Below are 22,211 nucleotides of genomic sequence, written 5' to 3' on the forward strand. Positions count from 1 at the left end.
ACAAACATATGGGTTGGGTTCAGGGGAGTCCGGAGATATGAGCTGGGTGAACTTGTCTGGAGTCCATTTTTGTGTCTGGACTATTCGTGTAGACATATGAGGGCACTAGGACGTCCTTGGAGATGTATAGGATTGGGGAGCGGCATGTGTGCCAAAGGAGAAAGTCATGGCCCATAGGGTATTGGATGTGCTACACGTCGGCCGACTGATCCTTTTAAAGACCAGCAGGCTCGCGAGTCGCCGGATCTGGCCCCATCGAGCGGTTGAGCACCAGTTATGTCTTTGTAACAGAGGAGTTGTTGCAGAGATGCAATAGAGGTGTTGTTGCAGAGCCTTCGCAAAACAGATATTGTGCATATACCTTTTGCAACAGATATGATGTTGCAGAGGTGTTGTGTCAGCATGTCCCCTCATGCATCTGAATCGCCTTCTACAATAGATGTGTTGTTGCATAGACTTTTGCAACAGAGGTGGTGTTGCAGAGCCGTTGTGTCAGCATTTTCGCTCATGCATTTTAATCGTCTTTGCAACAGAGGTGATGTTGCAGAGACCATTGCAACAGAGGTGTTGTTGCAGAGCGTTCGTATCAGTGTTCTCTCATGGATCTAAAGCCCCTGCCGTCGAGGAGCTCTAACGCTTGTCGTGTTGGCCGGCGGAGCAGCACGCCACCGCGCCTTTCTCCTTCCTCCCCTCCTTCCCCCCTCTCTCTCACCCCGCTCCATCTCGCTCTCGCAGGCCCAGTCGGTCGTCGTTGCTCCATCGCCGGCTTCCCATCAAAGCATCACCGCGCTCCAGCGGCGTAGCACTGATGCGGTCGCGCAGTCACAACAAGATCAGGTGTAGACAACGACGGCTCAACAGAACGAAGAGATGCAACGAGGTCGGTAGGTGAGAGATGACGAAGGAGACGAGGCAGTTGCGTACGGGACAAAAATGTGAGGCTAAGGAAGAGATAAGACGAGGGAGAGAGACATGGGTGGTCCACTTGGCCATGTGTCGAGCAAGGGAGGCGGCGGATGCGGAAATCAATTGGTTGAACAGAAGCGTTTTGGATAAGGTATTGGGGTTTGAGACTTAATTAGTGGCTAGACAAAAAAATAAAAATGATAATGTGGCAGGTTGTATGTACTGAGTTGACATGTGTGATTAGGTGGATGAGTTACATGTGCAATACTTAGAGCACATCTAGATATGCTTTAGCGAAATTGTATAGATATATATGGGATGTGTCTTGTTGTGTTTTTGATTGATGTTACCTTTCTAACGAGGGTAAGAATTAGAGTAGTACAAGTCAAGGCAACATGATTTAAACCAAATCATTCTCTATCGCTCCTTGTCTCTAACTCACGGGTTTATATATTACTCCCTCCCTCATATAATATAAGAGCGTGTAGTGTTAAAAAATGCTTTTATATTGTGGGACGGAGCAAATATCTACCACGAATAATAGCGGAGTTAGATGGTGCAGGAGATCAAAGCGCAGGATCAGAGGGAATTCATAGTCGAGCAAGTTAGGAGAGAACAAAACATTGTTAGTCACTTTTTAGCAAATTATGGTAGAATAAAGAAGCGCACTGCAATGTGGCTTCGTTCAGGACCGGATGAGGTACCCAACCTTTGTAATGCAGACTTTGCTGCCGCTTGATGAATGAATTTCCTTTTCCTCATAAAAAAAAAGAAGTTTGAAGTTGGTACCCGATCTCTGCGTTTCTTTCCTTAGCAGTGACGAACGGCAGTCGAATAAAAATCCGCAGAACATTAGGAAGGCCAAACCGTAGACAGCACCAATCGGAAACGCGTTGGCCGTCTCCCTCTCTTGGTCGAACCGTAACGAATCATATACGAACCCAGCAGACGACGCGCTGCAACCTCACCCCTTCGCGCGCGCGGATTAGAAACTGCAGATCAAACCATTAACCACGCAGCCGGCCATGGAGGATTCGTAAGTTTTCTACTCGAGTACTCGTGCAATTTATCTCTTACGTGTCCGTCGTATGCGTAGTAGCTAGATCTGGACGAGCAAGGCGAGCGAGTGAGGCAGAGCCCTAGCTGCCCTCGACCCGCTGCCTGTTATGTACGTCATCTCTGGCGATGGCTCCCGTTCTGCCTACCTGTTCGGATATATATAAATTTCCAATAGCTACATGTAAGTCGCCTCACTTTTGAATTTGGGTCAATCGATTTTAGATTGATGAAGAAACAAACAGCCGGAGGGGAGGAAGAAGCTCGCCGGAGAAGCTCCACCATTATCTATCTTAGAGTGGCAGGGTCCACCATGTCTATCTTAGAGGTGTTAGGAGAGGGGGAGAAAATTCTTCATGCCGGGGTTAGAGGGATGGACGGTGGAGGGCGGCAGCACCGCGGTGGGAGGATGTTTTGTGGAGGGCGTGGCGGCGAGGCTGCGCGAGTGCCGGCGGTTCGGCCGGTGGTACGTTCGGAGAAGGAGGAAGAAGAAGGGCCACGCGCCATTGGACATACATCCGACATCCCAGAACGAATGGACTTACCTGTAGCCACGCCCATATAAATTCCTCTTATTCTGTTCGGTTCGGTTCGAAACTAGGGCACTACGTATGTCTGTTTTGAAGTTTTGAACAACATATTATTTCCGTTGTAAAATGTGCTTAGATTAAAGTTTGTCTTCTTAGCACTGAAGTTAGAATGTAGAGTATACGGGACATATTCTTATATGGTCCTAATTCCTAAAGTTTGCTCAAAGTACAAATGTAACCGAGAACAAAGTCATATGATCCTAAAATTTTCCGGAAAGTAGAAATGTTCCGAGAATAAAATAAATTAGAATATTAAGATTCTAAAAATGTATTCTTACGGTTGTAAGAATTTGCTGAAACTACTAGTAAGTATTGTGTTGATGAAAGTTGCTGAAACTATAAGGTAAAAACAAGTTATTAAGAATCTGAAATTAGAATATTATTAATAGACTCTGCTTCCTTTTACTGTGATGCTGAATAAATCATATGTTATGGTTCAAGGTATAAGGGGAATTCGCTGCCTGTCTTCCCACAGGAGGAGCCAAAGCAACAACAAGTCGCAGTTTCACGCGCCGCTTCAAAGGGGAGATATGCAAGGTAAAACTCGTAACATCTTCACTTTTTTTCTGGGTTGCTCTCTGTTCAACTCCACTATGCATGGTCATTCTTCATTCTGAAATGTAAATACTCTGGTTCCCATTGTTAACTTGTCCATTTTTGTTTATATGCCAAACTGTGTTTTACCTACAAAATGGGCAGCATAATTCCTCCCGTTCCAGATGGTTAGCCGAATTTCATTTTTTAAAAGAAAAGAAACTAACATTTTACACTGCTGGGTGTATCAGTGATGGGCTAAGAATTGTACTGAAAAGTGCAGCAATGCTATCGGTTCCAAAAATATTTTCTAGTTCTAAAATTTACTGAAATTGGAATAGTAATAGATAGATTATGTCGACGACTTAGCTTCATTTTACTTTAATTCTATTTAAGTCATATGTTCTGGTTCAGGTTTAAAGAGAATTTGAATGCCAAGCCACAGGAGACAAAGCAACATCACCATCAAGTTGCCGTCTCATGCGCCGCTTAAAAGGGAGGTATGCCACTAGTAGAAAACAGGGCTTTCGTCACAGCCGGATCGGAGCAATAGTCCCGGTTGCGTTACGAACCGGGACTAATGTGAGCATTAGTCCCGGTTCGAGCGGCTAGGGCGTTGGGAAGGCATTAGTCCCGGTTTGAGACACGAACCGGGACTAAAGTGTGCGAGCCCTTTAGTCCCGGTTCGTGTTACAAACCGGGACTAAAGGGGTTCTGAAATTTGTTTTTTGTTTTTCTATTTTTTTGTTTTTAGTTTCTGTTTCAATTTGCTTATATCTTTTAGGATATTTGATGTTTTTGAGTGATCCTTTTTGCATTAGATTCAAAATTTTGTCTAGTTTCTGTTTGTGCCATTAGTTTCAAATTTGAATGATTTAAATATAAATTTGTTCAAATTTTCTTCAAACACTAGATTGTGAATAATTTGAGTTTAAAAATTGTTTTTAATTTAAACTTTTTTGCTCCTAGTCACATGTCAGATTGTTGTCATAGTAAGAATTATTTGGTTATTTTTAGAATAATATAAATTAGGATTTTAATTAAAACAGTACTGCTTTGCTTATATAGTTGTTTTACTCCTTTAATTGTTGTTTTCAATTATTTTTAGTTAGTTCTTTCTGTAGATTTTAACATGTTGTAGTAGGCTTCTGTTAGACAACAGTAGATAAATTTTTATAATTAATTAATATTAATTTTGCTACTGTTTTGTATTAATAGTTGTTTAGCCTATATAATAGTTGATAGAATTAGTTTTGCTATATTAAAAAGTAATTCTAAAAGGAAAAAAGTTATGCTCAAATTTCAGTTTTTTTGAATTTTGGTTAAATCTGATCAAACTGTGGTCAAACTACTTATTCAAGAAATATTAGTGTTACTGAATAATTATTCAAGAGTATTAATGTTACTAAATAATTATTTCAGTTTTTTTGAATTTTGATCAAATCTAGTCAAACTGTGGTCAAACTACTTATTCAAGAAATATTAGTGTTACTAAATAATTATTGGTTTTAAGAATACTAGTTTCAAACTCAAACAGTGTAACGTGTGACTTCATGCTCAACTTCAACTCCTAAGGGTTAATAGGATTGACAGCTTACTATTGTCATGAAAACAACAAGTGTAGACTTGGAAACAAGGGGGATTCTATCTGTTTAACACCACTGTGCATGTTCATTTGGCATTCTCAAATCCTCTGGTTCCCAGTATTAAGTCGTCCATTTTTTGTTTATGTTACAAACTGTTTTCCCTGGAAAATGGTTAACACAACTCCTCCCGTTAACAATCTACACTGCAAGCTGCGTCTGTGACGGGCTTAGAAATGTTCTGAAACACTCAGCAATCCGTTCAATAAAATTAATATTGCAACCGCATGTTTTGCTCTCATTGTGTTATGTCAAGTAGTTCTACTTCTACCCCGTTTCTGCCATGCAGCTGTTTATATCCAGCATCCCCACCTGACAGCTGTTCAATTCATCATGTCAAATTTTGATTCCAAACAATCTTGTCAACTTCTTAAAACATGTTTCAAGAACTCTGCATGCACCTTCATCATCATAAAAGAAAATCAAATGGGTAAATCTGTCAAATTTTAATTCTGAACAAATTCGACAAGTTTTTAATCATGTTTCTAGAACTCTGCATACACCTTCATCATGAAAGAAAAGCAACTGGGTAAATGATACAGTTACTATTTCTCACATTACGGCATGGTACTTGTGAATTATTTTTTATAACAATCAGTTCACATTACTGAATCAGGAGTCGAGCTGGTTGGATGTCCATAGAGAGGAGCACTCCTGAAGGTATCAACATGGAGGAACATGCTTCGAGGTTTCAGCCTTTGCCCCTACCCAGATTTACGGGTGACTTTGACCGGGCTACCGTCGGAATTCCAGTTGTAATGCGAAAGAGGAAGCCTCCGGAGGTGAGGAACGCGCTCCGCGAAAGAAGAGTCGCGACCAAACAAAAGGACGCACGCTACCATGCGGAGGTGGCCTTGCGTAAATACAACAGAGACAACAACACCAAGGTCTTCCTCTCTCTTTCTCTCTTATCTCCGAGTATGTGAGGTCATGACAATTGGGATGGCTTTTCAGCCTGATTGTCCATTTTAAACATGTCTTTACATTTTGATTTTTTTTTTCAGTTTGAGCTGGTGGAGGTAAAAGTGATATCTATATTTTACGAGTTTGGAGGGGCCGGCGCCCATTATAACTTCACAGCTAAGCAGCCTGAGAACCAACATTCTGCTGATGCTGACAGTACCAAGCTATTCTTCTCTGAAGTCCACCTCAATTTTCGCTTTTCGGAGTGAGAATGATGTGATTATGTGCTGTATAGTTGGGCAAAATGATGCAGGTACCTTGTTGGTTTTCTTGACAGTTGTTCCTATTGTTTCTTTCCTGATTCTGGCCATGTTTCCTTATTGTTCGTGAGTTTTGCATCAGGTGCAATCAGTTGTGTTGTTCACAATCTCATATTGATATTTGTCTAACTCTTTATTTGTTCTATCGACGTTGCAGGGCGTTGCTATGGCTGTGAAAACTACCAGCCTGTTATTCACCCAAGCAGCCAAGCATACGGCGGCGGTAGTAGTACTTGTATCGACTATCCTTGCTCAGACGGCGATAGCGACAGCGACTAGTAACATAGCACTTGAATCCTGGTGCCTAGCATTGGCTTGTGTGGCTAGTCTTCTCTGGTTTATATTGACCCGCTTGCCTTTTGCGAGAATATCCATCGCATGGAGTAGATAGATGAACTTGACAAATCTGTCAGTTGGATGGAGACGCGTGTCGCAACTGAATGTTAGCGTGTGTTACTAATCAGATAATGACATTTGCTATTGTGGTTTGCGTCACGGTGAGTAAATGGACTCGAGTGATGTGGACATGGGATGAAAACCTCAAGAATGTTGTTGTGTTAACATGTAATGTCATATCTGATCTTGCCATTTGCTTACAGCGTAGGGATGTCTAAGTAAAATAGTATGGGAATTTTAAATATTGGTTTGTGTTTCGCCTCCTCCTCCTCGCTTGGATCTAGCCAATGATTCTGCCAGGTTGGTGGGCCGTCATGCCCCATATATTCTGTTCGGGCATCATGCTAGCCCATCACCTCATTATAAACTAGGGGGATTCTCCTGCCACACATCTGGCTAATAGATCGACGCAGACCTAGCAAACTCATGAGCCACGACATATGCCACTCTCAGACAATGCTCGAAGATAATCTCTTCAAAATCCTTCAGAAGATCAATACAATATTTGTAGACAGGCCCCAGTGGGAAGCCGTGAGTATCGAGGCAGACATAACGATGATGTTTATATGATCAAGCATACATGTCGATCAAGAGTTGATGAAGAAAGAAGTAGGAGGGTTGGCTTTTTGTAGGGATGTGTGCAACATGGTGGTATGTAGCTGGATCAAGACCGTTGTCACGCAGCATGCCAGCATCACCTTTTTTTTAGTAATAGCATCACCCTTTGTAGTGTGAATAAACACACAAAACAAAAATGTACTCTCACCTACATAGTGCCAGTTCATGCCCGGCGAAGCTTGGTGGCCATTTCTTATGGAGCCAACCATGCCGAGAGGATAGCATTGGTTCCTGTTGTACCACCTTGCTATCTTTGTTTAATAAACCTATCCATGTAATTTATTTTTGTTGGTTGATCCCAGTGCGTCCTAATTGTGCTTGAAGAGTAGCAACCCAAGCATCCAAAAGAGCGCATGTATATATCTAAAAAAAAATATTACAGTGGACCTTTAACCATACAAACACCTAACAAACAAGTTGTTAAAATATTTTTCACTACAAACTCAAGGAAAACGCATATGGTCAATCTAAATAGTTTTTCACACAGGTACTAAAACGGCCGTTTGTTCAGTGAGCCAGCTAATCCAAATAAAAAAGGTTTAGTTTCATCCTCTTTATATTTATTCGAGTAAGATTGATGTATTTCTTTATACAGCTTCTTGCTAATACATGATGTAATCGCTAGCTTATATATTGATGAACAATGCATAAACGATGGTGATATTTTTGGTGAAATTTAGATACATGACAATACTCACCTTCAGTTTCGTCCTAATACCTAATGAATTAATGTTCAAACAACTACATATACTATTACCATCTCCATATTTGCTCTTGATCTGTTTGAACTCTTGTTCCTGTAAATGCAATAGACTAAAATAGACACTTTACACAGGTGAAGCATATGGAACACATCATGAGCGCTTCGAGAAAAAAGATGTTACAGAGCCATAATTCAGTACACTTGGAAGCATAACTTATTACAGTGGAGTGATTTGGTGAGTTGAGTCCATCTCATTCAGGGTCCGGGATTTCCCTAAGCAAACTACGACTACTCTGCTGTAACATCTTCAACATCACTGAAGGGATCCATCCATCTCTGGGATTTTCTTTCTCCAACAAGCGCTCATATAGCTTTAGGGCTCATCAGCAGATGGACCTAATTCCAGTTGAATAAGACAATCATCGTACTTTGAGACGTCTTTGCCTTTCGACAAAAGTAATTTGACCTTTTCTCTTTTCTTTATGAAAATGGCTACTTTAACTGGATCTGAAGGAACACCAGTGTTCCATTGGTACACCGACAGCGCGAAATCTCTGAAAACATCGAATCGGCGAGCCATCTCGTCATGGTCATACTTCTTGTTATGAGCCTTGCACCAGCGCTGATAATACGCCCACTGGGCTTCATCCGACTAAAGGTCCTTTTCCGTCGGGGTATCAACATCACCATCATCTATGGCAGTTTTATAAGCGTTAATTAGTAGCGTCAAGCAGACAGACACAGCGAATTGCATGCAATTTGGTTCGCCGCGAGCACAAAGAAGTTATGAGATTGGTTTACCTGGCGAGGAGAGCTCGTAATCGGCGCTGGACAAGTTCTTCTTCTTCTTCGCTGCCGGGGCGCGAGATGTGGCGCGAGATAGGAGGGATTCCTCACGGCCACACGCTGAGCGGGAGCGCATCGAAGCGGCGCTAGATGGGGCTGCCGCAGCGGCGCCAGCGCGGGATGCCACCGGCGGGAGCTTCGATGCCATGGCGAGAGACGAGGCGTGGCTTATCATCTGTTGCATGTTTGTGTTCCTACCTTTCAGTGTTCTTGTAGATTTCAGGATCACAAAACCCTAGACGGCCCCAACCCCGGGTTAAATATATAGCTTGTAAACCCTAGCCTCAACCCCAGGGAAGGAAGTACGTGCCTGCTAATGGGCTGGGCTAGAATCGGGCTAAATAGCTTGGATATATATATTCTATTCTGCATGACCTTCGATGAACTCTAAATGAGCCGGCCCATGGAAAGCGTCGATACATTATGCATGTATCGTTAAGCTTAAGTTGATAGAATCCCCTATAAAGAGATATGGGTTGTGTAGTATTGTTAGGCTTAAGTTGATAGAATTATTCCATAGAAAGATAATATAAGATGGAAAGAAGTACATTTATTGCCATCATGTGTGCTCCATGATGATGAACATAGAAATCCACGTTTATACATACGTAGAAACATTGCCGTAGAAAGATGAGATGGAGACACATCATGCATGCTGCATTCTGCTACACACATGGAAATACACGCTGATACAATTCTAATAAGACCTGCTTATTGTAGCCGCGTATAGTGCATTCTACAGTACGAACACTCATGATGATACTACTGGATAATATGTGTATACACCCTAGCACGGCTTGAGGGAAGATGACGTGCGTTGCAAGGCTTGAGGGCAACACGCGCTTCAGGTGCGAGTTTGTGCCAGATCTCGGGGGATCGCGGCTGGATTTCCGGCCAGGAGTCCTTCTCTGGCGAGCGCACCGGCTGGCCCTCCTCGACCTTGACGGCAGGGCGGTGGACGAGCGGTGGCGGCGAGCCGACGATGACCTTGAGGCAGGTCAGCTGATCCGCTTTCCATCTCACCTGGCCAGGATCGCCCCCTACGACGGGAAGAGGCGATCGGTAGTGAGACTTGACCGCGACGAGCTCGCCGGCGACCTACTGGGGCTACCCTCGCCGGAGCAGAGAAGATGACCTGCGTTGTATAGATCGCAGCTGTCGGAGGCATGTTTTCTACCTTACAAGAGAGGTACCATTGTCGAGTCGGGGATCAGAGCGCTGCTGCTCGACGACACCGAGCGGGTCGTGGACAGCCGTGGACTCCGGCCCGGCGAGGTGATTGCGGTACATCGCGTTTTCGACTTCCCGTGTCATGTGGTACACGTTGATTGCGATCTGGTGGTAGGTGCGGTGGTGCCCGGGGGGGGGGGGATTTGAGGCGTGCGGCCGCCATGAATGCGGGGGGAAGGTGGAGAATAAATCCCCTCACCCCGGGGTTGGGCCGACGCACTTGGAAACCGACTCCACAAACCATCCCACCCCTACCTCGTCAGATCCAGTAGAGAAGAAGGTGAGGGAGGTGACAAATGGCGGATTGGAGGATGAGGATGGAGAGGGCCATTGTCAAACTGGCCAACAGAGACGAGGAGAGGATGGAGAAGGCCAAGGAGATCGTATCCTGGTTCCCGTCTCAGAAGGAGATGCGCCGCGCAGCAAAAAGAGTGTTCAGAAACCTGACGGTGGAGGAGGACATGCGGCTCACCCCGAACGGCTTCACCACACCGTTGGGCGGTCCGGTGAGCTCGCTGGCTGCTCTGGTGTGGGCAATGGAGGAGACAAAAGGAGAAGATCTGGAGCAGAAGAGGAAGTGGTGGGCGTTCCGCTCGCGCCGCCGCTTCCCCGCGGGTCCAGAGGAGTTTGTGGTGGGCGGAGTCATGTCGTTTCCGGCGCCGGGGACTCGCTGGGTTCCAATCTAGATTGAATCCAGCGAGGGGGAAATGGAGCAGGACTCCGAGGATGCAGAGATGGTGGTGGCCGAGGAGCTGGAGATCCCGAAGCGCAAGGGGGAAAATATGTTTCAGAGTTACCACGCAGGTCGCCGCGTTTTCTCCGTCGATCGCCGCGCATCCGCGACCTCGCCTCCCGCCCGGCGGAGGATTAGGCTACTCCCCTGCCGGCAATCGCTTCTGGTTCCTGGCCGGGGAGGAGTCTGATGAGGAGAATGGGTACTCATCAGAGGATTCAGGTATGTTTCGATGCAAATCTGATAAATATTTGCACTCCGTTTCTGAAGATTATATTCAGACTAGAGTGAAGGGCAGTAGAGGAAAAAATATGCAAAGAGGGGACAATAAGAAACTGGTTGGAGATAAATCTATTAAAACCAATGATAGAGAAAATCTTGATGTTGATGTTCTTGTGAGAAATGATAAAAAAGCCAATGAGGCTCTGATGAAAAAAAAATGCTATGAGTGGAGAAGATGTTAAATCTAGAATGAATTCGATTATACCCATCCCAGATTTTTGGTCGGAGATTGGGTTGGATTCAGACATTTTGGTGGTTAAAGCTGATATACACAGCAGTAAACCATGGGGGGAGAGAAATGACATTAAGAAAATGAATAAGATTGGAGATGGGATTGTTGAGGACTGGCCCTTGACCTAGGCCCAACAGGGGTGACGAGCTATTCTCTTTTTTTGGGGGGGGGGAGCGGAGAGGTCCAGTGGGCCATCCAGCTCTCCTTAGAATATATATATACCCACCCCCCTAGCAGAGAGCGAGAGAAGAGGAGAGGGATCCAAATTAGGGTTTGTAGGGGAGTGATACATCTATTTTTGCATCATGTTTTCCTGCTGTTATTTATGATGTTTTTATGCATAATAATGCTTTTTGGAGTAATTCTAATGCCTTTTCTCCCATAATATGCAAGGTACACACAAAGAGGGAGAATTCCGGCAGCTGGAAATATGGACATGGAAAAGCTACGTCAGGCTACCTATTCTGCACAACACCAAACAAGGTGAAACTTCACGGAGAATTTTTATGGAATATGTGAAGAATATTGGAGCAAATAAGTACCAGAGGGGGCCCACCAGGTGGGCACAACCCACCTGGGCGCTCCAAGGAGCCTAGGCGCGCCCTTGTGGGTTGTGCTCACCCAGGCCCACCTCGGTGCCCATCTTCTGGTATATAGGTCATTTTGACCTAGAAAAAATAAGGAGAGGACCTTCGGGACTGAGCGCCGCCGTCTCGAGGCGGAACTTGGGCAGGAGCACTTTTGCCCTCCGGCGGAGCGATTCCGCTGGGGGAACTTCCCTCCCAAAAGGGGAAATCATCGTCCTCATCATCACCAACAACTCTCCCATCTTGGGGAGGGCAATCTCCATCAACATCTTCAACAACACCATCTCATCTCAAACCCTAGTTCATCTCTTGCGCTCAATCTTGTTGCCGGAACTATAGATTGGTGCTTGTGGGTGAGTAGTAGTGTTGATTACATCTTGTAGTTGATTACTATATGGTTTATTTGATGGAAGATTATATGTTCAGATCCAATATGCTATTTAATACCCCTCTGATCTTGAGCATGATTATCATTTGTGAGAAGTTACTTTTGTTCTTGAGGTCACGGGAGAAATCATGTTGCAAGTAATCATGTGAACTTGATATGTGTTTGATATTTTGATAATATGTATGTTGTGATTCCCATAGTGGTGTCATGTGAACGTCGACTACATGACACTTCACCATATTTGGGCCTAAGGGAATGCATTGTGGACTAGTTATTAGATGATGGGTTGCGAGAGTAACAGAAGCTTAAACCTTAGTTTATGCGCTATTCCATAAGGGATCGATTGGATCCAAATTTTTAATGCTATGGTTAGAATTTATTCTTAATACTTTTCTCTTAGTTGCGGATGCTTGCGAGAGGGTTAATCATAAGTAGGAGGTTTGTTCAAGTAAGAACAGCACCTGAGTACCGGTCCGGTCCACCCACATATCAAATTACCAAAGTAGCGAACATGAATCGAACCAACATGATGAAAGTGACTAGATGAAATTCCCGTGTACCCTCAAGAACGCTTTGCCTATTATCAGAGACTGTTTTGGCCTGTCCTTTGCCTCAACAGGATTGGGCTATGTCATGGACTTAACACGGCAAATGCACTAGCAAAAGGATTTAGGTGTGGAGCCATCATAGCTAGGTTAGCTTGAAGGGGTTAAACGGGACAAATGACACAGAGAGATTGCACGTGAATTAAAACTCACAACCGGAAGCCTGGAAAATTTTGAAATCTCGACAATTCACAAGAAAATCTTACCATGGAAGAAAACTCAGCAAGTGACCGCATATATGTCGAAAGTTTAAGGTTCAGATGGATTTTCCTTTTTCTCCGTAGAAACTCTCAACCTTTCTCTAAACAAATGACCAGGTAAAACTGGTTTTCGAAACCCCATAAGATCAGTAGCTAACGTGAGTAACAGAACAACAGAAGACAATGTTGATGTGTCAAACCATAACTAAACATGTGTTTTGAGTAGTAGCTAGAGGTATGCTACACGTCGGCTGGCGGATCTTTTTGAAGTTCCGTCGGATTGCAAGCCGTCAGATCCGGCGTAATCTCTTGGTGAGCACTGTTCTCACTTTTGTAATATAGAAGTTGAGTTGCGACACCCCTTTTGCAACACAAGTCTTGCTACAGAAACATTTGCAACAAAGGTTGTGATGTAGTTTTTTTTTGCAACAAAGGTCTTGTTGCCACATTTTGTTGCAACAAAGGTCTTGTTGCAGAACAGAGGTCTTGTTGCTGACCTTTTTATAATTTGTTTGCAACGGAGGTTTTGCTGCAGATTTTTCTTGCAACTGATGCCTTGCGGCAGAAACTCTCTGCATCCCCGCCTGTTCACCTTCTTCAACCTTCGCTCAGGGGAGGTGGGATGACGATGAACCTAGTGATTTCCACCTTATCGGTGTCGAACCTAATGAATTTGCCCTTATCCTTTAATGTCGAGCAGTGTGTTCTATGCTTTGCATGTCAATGGAGTACGGGTCCGCCGATCTCGAAGAAGAGTAAAGTTGTTGTTTGTTTTATCTTTTTTTTAGAATTACTTGTAATTTTATTCATACACATAACAATTACAGATATGCTGATTTAGATCTAAAATCCAAAAAAAATGAAAGTAACTCCTATGACTAAGTTTTTTTGCCAGGTCCTATGACTAAGAATTACAATAAAATCTTTTGGAAACACCTTCCTCGTGGTAACAATCTCTGCTACTTCCTTTGTTCCTAAATATAAGTCTTTTTAGAGATTTCATTATGGACTACATACAGAGCAAAATGAGTGAATTTACACTAAAATATGTTTATATACATTCATATGTACTCCCTCCGTTCCTTTATATAAGGTGTATTTGTTTTTTTGATAAAATTCCAGAATGTAAGGTGCATTTCTTCTAATTCCTCGTAATTCCCTTGTTAGCCCTCCAGAAAAGGGAAAGTATCTCTGTCCTGATTGTTTGTATCTCTTCTTGTAGCAAAAGAAAAAAATATCTCTCTGTCGATTGCATGTGTATCTCATACTTTCCTGGACTAATTGATTTACTTGCCACTAACCAATAAATTTTCCAAGGGTAATTTCATCCTAATATGTCTATAATTATGTTCCTTGGTCACCGTGTCAAAAATAATACACCTTACATAAAAGAATGGAGGGAGTAGTTTGTAGTGGAATCTGTAAAAAGACTTATATTTAGGAACGGAGGGAGTAAAAAAAATACTTCAAAGACTTCGCTAATTGATTCGCTGCCAAAGTTTGGCATTGCCAAAACTAGAAGTTGCCAATTTTTTGAGAGATGGGTAAGAACCAATTGGTAGCCAACCAATTGAGAGATAAATTTTTAGACTTGCCAACAATTGGCGTGCCAATTATTGGCACCAAACCAATTAGGCTCTGGAGGCCCTTATTTTGGCGGGTTTTTTTCTTAGTAGGGGCGGCGTTTGGCAAAATCACTAATTAAGAAGTAATCCTTCAAAAGATCTCCTCAGGTTGAGACAAGTGGCAGTTTTTTTTGTAGATCCATTTATTCAAAATGTTTTATCTCATAAACCGCGCGTCCAAATCTCGAACCATTTTCACCATTGGATTCCTCGCATCGTGATCTTCAAAACTAGATCCCATGTTGATAGATTTTGATGAACATTTTTGTTCATGAAAAAACGAACGAAAAACCGCAGTGGGAGCATCTTTTTTTCCATTTCTGAAAGCCGTTCCCGAGAGGCACGACCATGCCTCTCGCGAAAGCAAAACAGTGCCTCTCGTGGAAAAAAACACGTTAAGCCAAACCGTGACTCAAACGGAAGATACCGTTTCAACTGTGCTTCCAATAGTAAAACACATTTTTCTATTTGCTGACGATTCTCTAATTCTCATGAAAGCAGATGTGTTAAATGCAACTTCCTTACATCAAACACTAGATACCTATTGTCAAAGCTCAGGACAGATGGTGAGTTTAGCCAAGTCAAGCATTTTCTTTAGCCCGAATACAAGTGTAGTTTCAAAGGCAGAGATTTGTCAAATCTTACACACTGATACAGAAGCGCTCTCTGATAAGTACCTTGGTCTCCCAGCCTTAGTGGGTGCAGACAGAAATGATTGCTTCAGGCACTTTGTAGAGAGAATTAAAGTTAGACTGATGGGATGGATGGAAAAGATATTGTCTGTTGGGGGTAAGGAGATTTTGTTAAAAGCGGTTGCTCAAGCTATACATGTTTTTGCCATGTCCGTGTTCAGCCTACCTAAAGGAATATGTAAAGAGATCACAGATATAATTGCACAGTTTTGGTGGGGTGATGATGGCATGGTGGAAGCTTTGTATCCCAAAAGGTGAGGGAGGTATGGGTTTTCGGGATCTTTATTCTTTTAATCTGGCGATGTTGGCTAAACAATGTTGGAGGTTAATTACTGACCCAGACTCACTGGTTGCAAGAGTTCTGAAGGCTAAATATTTTCCAAATGGCAGTATCCTAGATGCTACACCAAAAAATGGATCCTCGTTTACATGGCAAAGTATTCTGAAGGGGTTAGATACCTTCAAAAAAGGTTATATTTGGAGAATTGGGTCTGGAGAGCATGTGAACATTTGGTCGGATCCGTGGATACCTTCTAGCCCGGATAGAAAGGTAATCACGCCACGGGGCCAGATAATATTAACTAGAGTTTGTGAACTAATTGATCCTACGAGTGGAACATGGGATGAGATTTTGATCTCAAATTTATTCAACCCGGTTGATTCACGTAGGATACTCCAAATACCTATTCACTTACAAGGATTTGATGATTTTATAGCATGGCACCCAAACAGAACTGGGATTTTTTCAGTTCGAAGTGCTTATCATATGCAGTGGATGCATACTTTTCGGGTGCATGCAAATATGATGGGGCGCCCAAGTGGATCCACCCCTTTGACTGTATGGAGTACTCTCTGGAAGCTGCAATGTCCACGTAAAGTGTAAAGTTCAGATTTTTGCGAGGAATTATTCCGCTTCGTGCTATCCTTACTAATAGGCATGTTGGTTCAAATGGTGCATGCCCCATCTGTCATCAAGGCGCCGAGGACATCCGACATCTGCTATTCTTGTGCACTAATGCATGGTCCTTGTGGTCCCATCTTGGGTTAACTCATAGCATTGACCAAGCGATACATGTTGACAGATCAGGTTCGGCCATCTTTGAATATATACTCTCACTGCCGGATCAACAAGTAGCTATGCATCCATCTTTGAACTTCAATCAGGTTATAGCCGTGGGAGGTTGGTACCTATGGTGAATCAGAAGACAAATAACGCATAATGAATCGGTTCCACCACAGTGGAGATGGGCGTTGTCAGTGCTATCCATTGCGAGCAATCATCAGAGGGCGTCATCGCTCACCCCTAGTTTCCCTAAAGCAAAATGGAGTAAGCCAGACCCTCAATTTATTAAATTGAATGTTGATGCAGCTTTTTATCCAGATGAAGGTGCGGGGGCTACAGCGGCCATACTACGGGATGTTAGAGGAAACTTTGTGGCGGCACAATGCAAATTTATCCCTTTCGCTGCAGATGTGATCACTACAGAAGCTTTGGCAATGAGAGACTGTCTAGTTTTTGCTAATTCTCTTGGATTCAATCGGTTGGAAGCGGAATCAGACTCCCTACAGGTTATTAACTTCTGTAATGGTCAAACTAGATGGTGGGACTCAGCGGCTGCAATCTTTGCGAAATGTGTGGATACTAGTTCCTTGATCGGGAGGGTCATTTTTAAGCATTGTTATCGTTCTTGTAATCAAGCAGCTCATGCGCTAGCTAATTTTTTGTTTCTGTAATAAATCTTCTTTTAGTTGGTTGGATGAGCCTCTGGCTGTGTTGTCAGTAAGCTCGTAGACGATGTAAACATTGTTTAATTTTAATAAAGCTAGCCATGATGGCCTTCCCTAAAAGAACACATTTTTTTTTCGTTTCCAAAGGCTCACATCCAGCTCGTGGGGTGGGCTTAAAATCACAGCAGCCCGCCAGTCCGTGAGCTTTTTCTTTCCGTGGGTTTAAAGGTCTCGCGGACGACCCGCAACGCAAGCCCAGGCCCAGCCCATCTCCATAGCGAGAAGCCGCCCGCCGCCTCTCCCTCCCCTCGGCTTCCGCTGCTAGGGTTCTTCTTCTCCCCCTCGCCGACTGCCACGCCTCTCTTGGCCACCCGCTCCCCGCTCCAAACCGCCGCCGCCGCCGCCATGGTGAGGCTCAACGCCGACCTGATATGGAAGAGCCCGCACTTCTTCAACGCCATCAAGGAGCGCGAGCTCGACCTCCGAGGTTCCTTTCCCCTTATCCCCTTCCTCTCGCCCGTCAGATAGATCTAGGGCTCTGCCTTCATTTTCTCCCCTGTCTAACCGGTGGTTCGTTTGGTCTTCGCGGCGGCAGGCAACAAGATCGCCATCATCGAGAACATCGGCGCCACCGAGGTGAGCTCCGCCACCTACCCGTCCTTCCTCTCATTGTAAGCTGTAATAGGGTGCGGGCTCCTCGACCCAACCTCCCCGGCCGGCGGAATCTGCTTCTAGGAAAATTCGTACTACTTCCTTAGAACGGGTCCAGAGGCAGAAGCTGTTTGAGCTAGGTAGCAAGTGACGCGGGAGAATTTAGTATGCGGCCTATCGATTTGCTTGGCGTCCCTTTTCCAGTTAGTGATGCGGCAGTTGAAGAGGCTAGAGAGGCCGGGAGGGGTAATGCTGCACTGTATTTCAAGTTACCCCATGTTGCTGACGGTTTCGGTGCTAGCCAAGTGACATTTCTTCTCATGGATTTGTAATCCCTGACCATGTAATAAGCAGGACATTTAACCTTTATGAGTGGGTATTGTGCTGGAGTTGCTATCTGTGTTGTGAGTACTGTTTGAGCTTTTTAGCTTAGTGTGTGCGCCCGAGAGTGGTGATTTTGTTGTCACTGTTCAGACTACTGCTTTTTATTACTGCTATACCAGCTACGGTTGAGAGGAATGACTGGTACTGGAATGCATCGTGTAGTAATTGTACAAGAGGTACACATTATATGCGTGCTACTGCTATGCAATGTTATGCTGGGCTTGCAAGGCGTGATATAGGTACTGTTTGAGCATTTTACTGTATTCTTCTCCTAAGAGTGGTGATTTTGTTGTTACAGTTCAGAATAGTGTTTTTTATGCACTGCTATACCAGCTAAAGGTTGAGAGGAGTGAAGCATTAAACTGGCATTGTGTAGTAATTTTACAAGTGGTACATATATTAGGATTGGTGCATGCACAAGTTGCTGCTAGGACTGTTTATATACTTGATCACCACACCTTTTAGAGTTCTGGCTATCGATTTGCTTGGCTGCAATTGAAGTGGCTACAGAGGCTTGGGGAGGTAATGCGGTAGTGCTTTTCAGGTGAGTGGATGTTAGTGCTGGGATTATCTCTGTTGGTACCCAGATGCTAGCCGAGTAACATATCTGCTGGTGGATTCGTAATCCTTGGCCATGTAGTAAGCATTGAGTTTACCTTTATCAGTGTGTGCTATGCAGTGTTATGCTGGTGTTGCAAGGTTTGATATTGGTAATTGGGTACTCTTTGAGCACTTTTGCGTAGTGTCGACCAAAGAGTAGTGATCTTTCTGTTACAGTTCAGAATAGTGGGTTTTATACAACAACTATACCAGCTAAGGTTGAGAGGAATTAAGTATTGGACTGCATCGTCTAGTAGTATTTGAGCATATTTTGCGTAGTGTCCACCAAAGAGTGCTGATCTTGCTGTTACGGTTCAGAATAGTATTTTTTATGCACTGCTATACCAGCTAAGGTTTGAAGGAATGAAATATTGGAGTGCATTGTGTAGTAATTTTATAAGAGGTCCATATTGTAGGGGTGGTGAAGCTGGATGCTTTTCCTCCCCAACAAAATAATTTACTCTTCACTATGAGCGGTGCAATTATAGAATTTGCTGCTAGGAATGTTTACTGTTTATATACTTGATCACCACACCTGTGTTCTGGTTACTTTTGCTTTCTTGTATGTAGTTGTCCAGGACACGACAGTTCTCTATATGAGGCTTGTTATTGTGTTACCAGCCTACTTTCTTGTACTGACTCTACCATCAGTGACACCTCTTGGCGATTTTTTGTATTACCGATGGCTTAATATTTAAAATGTTTAGCTTGATTTGAAATTGAAATCATAGGGTTTTCTTTATCTCATTTTGAATTGTTTGCAGTTGCTCCAGTTCCTTCTCTAGCTGTGTTTATATAACTGTCTTTGTTCCTTTTCTGATAACAGGACCAGTTTGACACGATTGACTTGTCAGACAACGAGATTGTCAAGCTTGAGAACTTCCCTTTCATGAATCGCCTTGGCACTCTGTTAATCAACAACAACAGAATTACACGTATCAATCCGAACCTTGGTGGTAAGAGGAACAATATCTTGTCTTGTTGCCATGTACTTTTGCTCCATACCTTGTCTGTTTCTTCAATTCTCTTTGCTTTGCTGTCATGTAGAGTTTTTACCCAAGATGCATACTTTGGTGCTGACGAACAATCGCCTCACAAGTCTTGCGGAGATTGACCCCCTGGCCTCTCTTCCAAAGCTGCAATTTCTCAGCTTACTGGATAATACCGTAACTAAGCAACCAGATTACCGGTTATATGTGATCCACAAACTGAAGCATCTGCGTTTGCTGGACTTCAAGAAAGTGAAACAACAGGTTAGCAACCACCAAATTCTGATAACACTATTATGTTTGATATTTGAATCATCTGTAGTCAGGCTTGATTTCTTGGTTCTCATGTTGTCCAAATATACTTCTGCACAGTGCCAATGATTTTGTTCTGAATGACATCTGTTTAATTTCGCTGCAGTTTTCTCTCATTTGATAGCTAATCATAGTTTCTAAAGTCAACATCCTATGTTTGCATTTTCTTTAATGGTGAAACATCATTTACCATTTGTGTGCCACTGTGCTGCATTGAACTTTGCTTGGTTCTTCATATACGGGAAACCAACTGGTCATGATTTCTTCAATGAACCCAGAAATCTAGCGATATAATGTCCGGACATAATATATTGCATGTATCTACGGCCCACATACATCTGCCCATATATGTTTTACTTATCTAAGATATGAGTTAGTTCAAACGAGCTCAAAATTTAGCAGCATTGCAGGCTTATGTTGTTTATGGCTTTATGGTAATCAATAGACTATGTCTGCTCTAAGTCATGTTTATTTTAATTGAAGAAGTATCAGTTGAGAACACCATCTAGATGCATTCGTGCTAGCCCTTTAGAGCATCAAGTCAAGATAATTCTTGGGACTTCTAAAAGAAAAAGAGTAACTGTCATTAATTGACAGTTTATGAGTTCTGTCAGCAGCTAATACTCTTTTCTTCTAATCGTTTTCTTCATTTCTTTTTTAATGGAGCTAGGAGTTGTTGATTTATACCATGCCATAATCGTTTTATCATGAAGTTTTTTAGAAGTTGTAGATATGCACAGAAATCCTGTCGCTGCTTGATTTGTTGATTTATTCCCCACAGGTTGATTCATTTCCTTCGGAATGATTTCCAAAATGATTTTGGAATTGACCGCAGAAGTGCTGGCAGCAAAAGGGGGAAAAGAGCAACTCTTTTAACTGATTATCTGTGAATTAGATGCATGAATGCCATTGAATGTTTTTTGGTTGGCATGTTCACTAGCATTTTTTGCCGTGCCTGGTTTTGTGTATGTTTCTGAAATTTTGTATGAGATTTTGTGTTTGTGTAGGAGAGAGCTGACGCAGCACAAAAGTTCCACTCAAAGGAGGCAGAGGAGGCGGCAAAGAAGGTTGCTGCCAAAGCTTATACTCCAGTAGTGATGGATGCTCAAGGTACCACAAAAGACCAGGGCCCTAAAGTAGTCGCTCCAACGCCTGCACAAATCACAGCTATCAAGGTACTTGACTCCCTCTTTCTGTTTCGTACACAGGCTGTTCATGTCATTATTGGAAGTTGAGTAGAATCCCTATTACTTCTGCATTCAGGGGGAAAATTATGGTCTGGTCTTTTACCCGCATATGTTTGGTATGGGCTTGATATTTACTTTCATATGTTTTAGTCTTACCATGATGTCCATGTCCGTCCCAGGTATTGAGACATCATTTGTTCTCAGTTACCGTATATATGTCGTCGTTAAAATGCCAGTATCTTCTATTTTTCCTTTGTAATACATCTGGCCGTGAATTCGTGTTTAAACAACTCTTTTATCTGTATGTAGGCTGCTATCATTAACTCGCAGACGCTTGACGAAGTTACAAGGCTTGAGAAGGTAACATGCCGTGTGTCATTTAGCTCCAGCGCTTTGTGCAGTTTGAAGCACCCTATGCTATGTACTGACACGCACTCGTTCGTCACCATGATATCAGGCGCTGAGCACTGGCCAAGTTCCTGCTGAGTTTGCGCTCCCCAAGCCTGACACCAACATGGCTGAGGCGTCAGAGGAAGCTGAAGCTGAGAAGATGGAGACAGATGGTCAGGACCAGGAGGAGGATGGGGCTGATGAGCAGAAGCAAGCAGATGAAAGCACCCCAATTCAGGAGGTACTGATATTTGCAGTGTGTTTTCTGCCTTTTACCTCACACATGGTACCTGTTGGTTCAACTGGCTGCTTCTTACCTGCTTGTGTTTGTTTAACCTTTGCCGCAGGATTGATGTCACGCGCATACATCTTAATCGGCCAGTTCTCGTGGGGGGGATGAAACCATGTGTGGTGACTCGGCGCCTAATCTCACAGAATTCTTGGTGAACGCTCTCCTAGTGTCGGTATTGCTGTATCTTGTGGATGCTAACAACGATTTTCAGTACATGGTACTGTTGTCCGAGTTGAGGAAGGTTTACGCCCAGCGGACCTAGATGTGTTGGGGTGTTTTAGACTGTAGAAGATGATGCGTTGCGTGCTGAATGAATGTTGCTGAGACTCTACTCCCGCAATGTGTTGACGAGGCCAACTTGCTTGGGCTCCATTGTTGTTAAATTTGTTGCGCTACCTATTGATAGATGGTTTTTCCTGTTGAATTTGGATCTTGCTGGGGTTGTAATTTCATCAGGAGAGGTAATATCTGCATCAGTTTTTCAGGCCTTTTTGCTAGCGCATGTCCGAACCAACCTTGACACACAACTTGACGAAATTAACTCAGTTATTTGGAAGCATCATAATTGTTTTTTTCTTCTTTGGGCCCA

At 43.4% G+C, this 22,211-nt stretch overlaps 1 protein-coding gene and 1 pseudogene across 1 annotated transcript; both read left to right on the forward strand.

The window, feature by feature from the left end:
* The first annotated feature begins 2,318 nt into the window (after positions 1–2,318).
* On the forward strand, positions 2,319–6,231 carry LOC123121219 (uncharacterized; annotated as a pseudogene).
* Positions 6,232–17,066: 10,835 nt separating this feature from the next.
* LOC123123853 (U2 small nuclear ribonucleoprotein A') lies at positions 17,067–22,046 on the forward strand. Its single transcript, XM_044544487.1, has 8 exons — positions 17,067–17,304; positions 17,413–17,453; positions 19,279–19,408; positions 19,500–19,705; positions 20,761–20,928; positions 21,250–21,300; positions 21,398–21,571; positions 21,678–22,046. The coding sequence occupies exons 1-8, from the start codon at positions 17,223–17,225 to the stop codon at positions 21,681–21,683; spliced, it is 858 nt and encodes a 285-aa protein (XP_044400422.1). The 5' UTR covers positions 17,067–17,222; the 3' UTR covers positions 21,684–22,046.
* The last annotated feature ends 165 nt before the right edge of the window (positions 22,047–22,211 follow it).

This window comes from Triticum aestivum, chromosome 5D (assembly GCF_018294505.1).
Source record: "Triticum aestivum cultivar Chinese Spring chromosome 5D, IWGSC CS RefSeq v2.1, whole genome shotgun sequence".
Lineage (NCBI taxonomy): Eukaryota > Viridiplantae > Streptophyta > Magnoliopsida > Poales > Poaceae > Triticum > Triticum aestivum.

Coding starts and splice junctions, on each gene's coding strand:
- LOC123123853 (XM_044544487.1), top strand. CDS start 17,223: ATGGTGAGGCTCAACGCCGACCTGATATGGAAGAGCCCGCACTTCTTC. Junction 19,409..19,499: donor TATCAATCCGAACCTTGGTG/GTAAGAGGAACA, acceptor GCTGTCATGTAG/AGTTTTTACCCAAGATGCAT. Junction 21,301..21,397: donor AAGTTACAAGGCTTGAGAAG/GTAACATGCCGT, acceptor CCATGATATCAG/GCGCTGAGCACTGGCCAAGT.